General features: G+C 36.9%; 1 protein-coding gene across 1 annotated transcript; it reads right to left on the bottom strand.

The window, feature by feature from the left end:
* Positions 1–360: 360 nt before the first annotated feature.
* LOC113305052 lies at positions 361–1,053 on the bottom strand. Its single transcript, XM_026554166.1, has one exon. The coding sequence runs from the start codon at positions 922–924 to the stop codon at positions 565–567; it is 360 nt and encodes a 119-aa protein (XP_026409951.1). The 5' UTR covers positions 925–1,053; the 3' UTR covers positions 361–564.
* Positions 1,054–4,186: the final 3,133 nt, after the last annotated feature.

The raw sequence follows: 4,186 nt of genomic DNA, 5'->3' as shown, positions 1-4,186 counted from the left end.
GTCAACGCGGGTCGACGTCAATTTCAAGAACCAAACACCAAGCTGGACAAATGTTAGACCAAACTCAAAAATTAGACAAAATATGAGTACCAAAAACAAAATAACCCTAAAAAATGTCCAAATACCGATTAGCAAAAAAAAAAGTTTCTTTTTTCTATCTTGTATTGCTCTAATCTGTTTTGTTTTGTAAAATACAACACTGCCCAACAACAAACACGAAATTAGTTCTAAACTTAAACCTTGATGTGTATAAGATTTACAATAGGGAATTCAATTTAAGAATAAAGTGTTTCTTCATTCCCTAAAAGCTCAAATAAGAACAATGCTGTAAATATAAGGTGGTAAAGGATTTAACTGCAGTTAATCATAGAACAAGTTCTAACAAAACTTTGCTGCTGTTTTTTTTTTTTTTTTTTTTTATTTGGCAAAACCTCTAATCATGATTTTTATGTACAACTAGAACAGAACACTACAACGTATTTGTTTTTCCTATCCTCATCAACTCCAACGACATTAAAGAACTGTGCATATATGTCATGATAGACGATGAAGATGACCTATCAATTAATTCACTTCAGGGATACTCGATAAAGCCGGTCTCCAAGACTGATGATCTTCATGAGTTTTGATTAATTGAGTAAGAATTTGCTCCATAGATAAGCCTTGTACATCAATTTTCCCAAGCAATTCTTCCAATTCTTTCTTTGTAATCCTAATCTTAACTTCTGTAGATGGACTCATAACATTCTTATGACACTTACTGGTCTCGCACGTAAACAAATTCTTGTCTTCTTTCTTAGTATCTGCCTTCTGGTTCGTTTTTCCACTGCACCGGTGTGTTTCTTTCGCACTTTCCGATTCAAAACAATCCCAATCATCACCACCCCATGACATAGATGATTCACGTTTACAACAATTACCCATCTTCAATTTGCTGGATCAGAGTTGCTTCCGTTCTTAAAAAGAAGTTGCTTTCTTGCTAGCTTGTTCGTTTCCCTGCTATTTTATTTAGTTGTGTTTTGATGAAGAAGAGATTAAGATTTTAAAGGGAAGCGTTCTCTATATATAGATAACAACAAAAGGGGAGAGATGGATAGAGGAAAGATTCAACTGAACAATCCAAATTGCTTAGTCAGATGACATGTCATGTTACCTGGATTGATTCTTTGCTTTTTGTAATGGTTGCTGTAGTTGGTGCCTTGACTAACTACAGCTAAAGCCACGGGATAGCTACTGATGAGAATGGCTTCATGGCTAAGGAATTGGGACGGTCCCCCGGCTAGCTAAGTCGGCTACATTGTCCCTCCATTACGTGTTGTCGTTATTCAGTTTTTTAATATCAACTTGTTGTGGTATAACGATACATCGTTGATTTGTTACTCCTTCCGTTATTTTTTAATAGGCCAGTTTTTATAAATAAATATTTCAAAAAAATAGATCAGTTTTCTAATTGGGAAAGTCAAATGTTACTTTAATTTTCTAAGACCACTTTTCTTTTAACTTCTTTTGATGACAAGTGTTATGTGGACCATTTCACTTATTTCTTTGGCTGACAAGTGTCATGGAGACCATTTCACTTCACTTCTTTTATTGACAAGTGTCTAGAGGACCATTTTCAATAATTAGTTCTCTTAATTTCCTTAATTTTCTCAAAAAAAAAACTGACCTATTAAAAAGTAACGGAGGGAGTATAATTTATTAATCACATGATTCTCATACGTATGGAAATATTAATATGTCGGTCTAACTTACGATGTCAAAGGATCTGGTTTTAGGACGTCGATCGATGTAGGGTGCGTTCCGTGGCCGCAAACAAAGGAGACTCGTGATCGCTTATCCGTACAATTTTTCTTTTTAACCAAGGAAAGAACTTATATTAAACATGAGTAATTGATCGCTTATCCGTACAATATGGCTCATGGGATTTGATAAACAAGATCGGTGAATAATCATTCCTTATTTTAAAACTTAAATAACAAATCGAGCCGGTCGGCTGTCAATCTCAATCAATGTCTGCCAAGTTCAAGTGACTGTTTAACCACTGCCAAGGATCTCTACGGATTATATTGGGGTCTATGGTTTGGTGTGCATGACCAGGGACGGACCTACCCCTGGGCTAAAGGGGCTAAAGCCCGGGTGATCTTGCTAGTCCACAAGCCTAAATTTTTTTATTTTTTTGCTCGACCAAGCTTCTAGTCCGGGCCTTAAAAAAAAATTTATACTTCGTGAGTCCATCCGTGTGCATGACCTAACAAAATGTCACCGTGACAGTTTTAGACACAATAGCTTAGGAATTATATGTATTGGAATCGTGAAGCCGAGAAGCCGAATCTAGAAATTGGCCAAACTTTTTTTACAACAGATGCAGCAACATGTTTGGCCAAAATATCAGCCACACACTTGACCTCTTTATAACGATGAGTAAAGATATTTTATCAAAAAACTGTGTCAAGAAGTGTATGTCAGCCACCAAGTTCTTCAAATACCAAGAAATCCTACCAAGTTTCCTACACAGATGAATGACATAAGTAGAATCACTCCCAATCTATAGAAAAGAATGCCCCAGTTGTATAGGCAACAACAAACCTACACTTCATGACACAGTCGGATACCCCATATTTCTACAACATGGTTTGTTTTATTTTTGTCCGATCAACAAAGGTAAAATTTTATAAAATGCCTACCAGAGGTAAGCTAAAGACAAGCTCATAAGAACAAACAGAGCCATAAAAAGCCACTCAAAGAGAGCAGGCTAAAAAGAAATAACAAAAAAGACTTAACACTAAAAACACTAGGTTAAGAGAAAAAGAGTCCCAATTAGCTAGGACGTAATCTAAGGAGGCACCTCCTAATTCAATTGAGTTTATGCACCAATAAAACACCTGGAGTTTAACCCTTTTTTTATGATTGAATCAACTGTGACTGTCTCTTATCCTCAAAGATTAAAGCATTCCTAGATTTCCATGTCGACCAACAAATGGCAGCTGGAATCAAAGGCCAGGGAGCTTCTTACTGATCGGGTGAATTATATTGCACTTCCAACTCTTTATAATAATATCGGCATTGGCCAGTGAGAGCCTATCGCAGTTTTGAAATAACTCCATACCTGAGAGGTAAAGGTGCAATGGAACAAAAGATGGGTGACAGATTCACCTGACTTGCAACAAAGTAAACATCCATTCACGATGAGCTTTCCTTTTCTGTACAGAATGTCCATAGTGACCAGTTTTTTTGTGGTGAACAAGCTATAGAAAAAATCCGACTCTGTGAGGCCAAGATCAAGACCAAATACTGAGGTTTAGGATAGGATGATCTTGCTCCTTTACCAATTTTGCGTAAGAGGATTTAACGGAGAATTTCCCTGTAGGATCAATGCTGCATTTCAACCGATCTTGTTCCGTGGAGAGTTGTTCCTAATCGACATTTGGTATCTCCACACATGAATGTTATTCCTCCCATATTTTTTTTGTTTTTGCACCCCATTATCACCTTCGTGTAGTCATAAAGTCTTGGTGCACCGATGTTGAAATATGCATACCACCAAAGCTGGAGTAAAAAACATATAAAGGAAAGTAAACTATATTTAGTCTAACTTGCTAGATATGTAAATTAGGTCAACAAAAACTCAACCTCATGGAATGGTTTCCAGGGTTTGATGCGGATAAGCATAAGACTTCCCATTCTATTGTTTGGGTCAAGTTTCCTGGCTTGCCTATGGAATTTTGGATTGAAAAATCATTGCTCGCTATAGGTAAAACCCTTGGAAAACCCATTGTGGTAGATAAACGTACTCTTGATCATGAGTATGGGCATTTCGCTTCAGTCCTTATTGATATAAATTTTGCTGAGCTCAGCACAGATGCAATTCACATAACAGTGGGTGGTTTGGATTTCTGGCAGAATTTTGAGATCCAAAAAAGCCTAAATTTTGTTCCAAGTGTAAGCTTATTGGTCATTCTGATTCAGAATGCCGAAAGAAACCAAAGAACAATGCTAACGACGTTCAAGTTCAGAGTGCAGCTCAAGGTCATAAAACGCAAGTGAATGAAGCTGATATTGGGGGTCGTAAGGTTTCTAATGTTGACAATGAATGGCAAGAAGCTGGACGTAAGAAAAAAAGGAAAGAATGCTCCAGTCATTCGTTTTGTTCCTGAAGTTGTAAATACAGATGACGTTCAACACATTG

This window comes from Papaver somniferum, chromosome 1 (genome assembly GCF_003573695.1).
Source record: "Papaver somniferum cultivar HN1 chromosome 1, ASM357369v1, whole genome shotgun sequence".
Lineage (NCBI taxonomy): Eukaryota > Viridiplantae > Streptophyta > Magnoliopsida > Ranunculales > Papaveraceae > Papaver > Papaver somniferum.
The sequence above is the reverse complement of the archived record's forward strand: the minus strand, read 5'-3'. Positions and strand labels throughout refer to the sequence as shown.

What these genes read in the sequence shown, in the direction of transcription:
- LOC113305052 (XM_026554166.1), bottom strand. Translation starts at nt 924, where the DNA reads ATGGGTAATTGTTGTAAACGTGAATCATCTATGTCATGGGGTGGTGAT.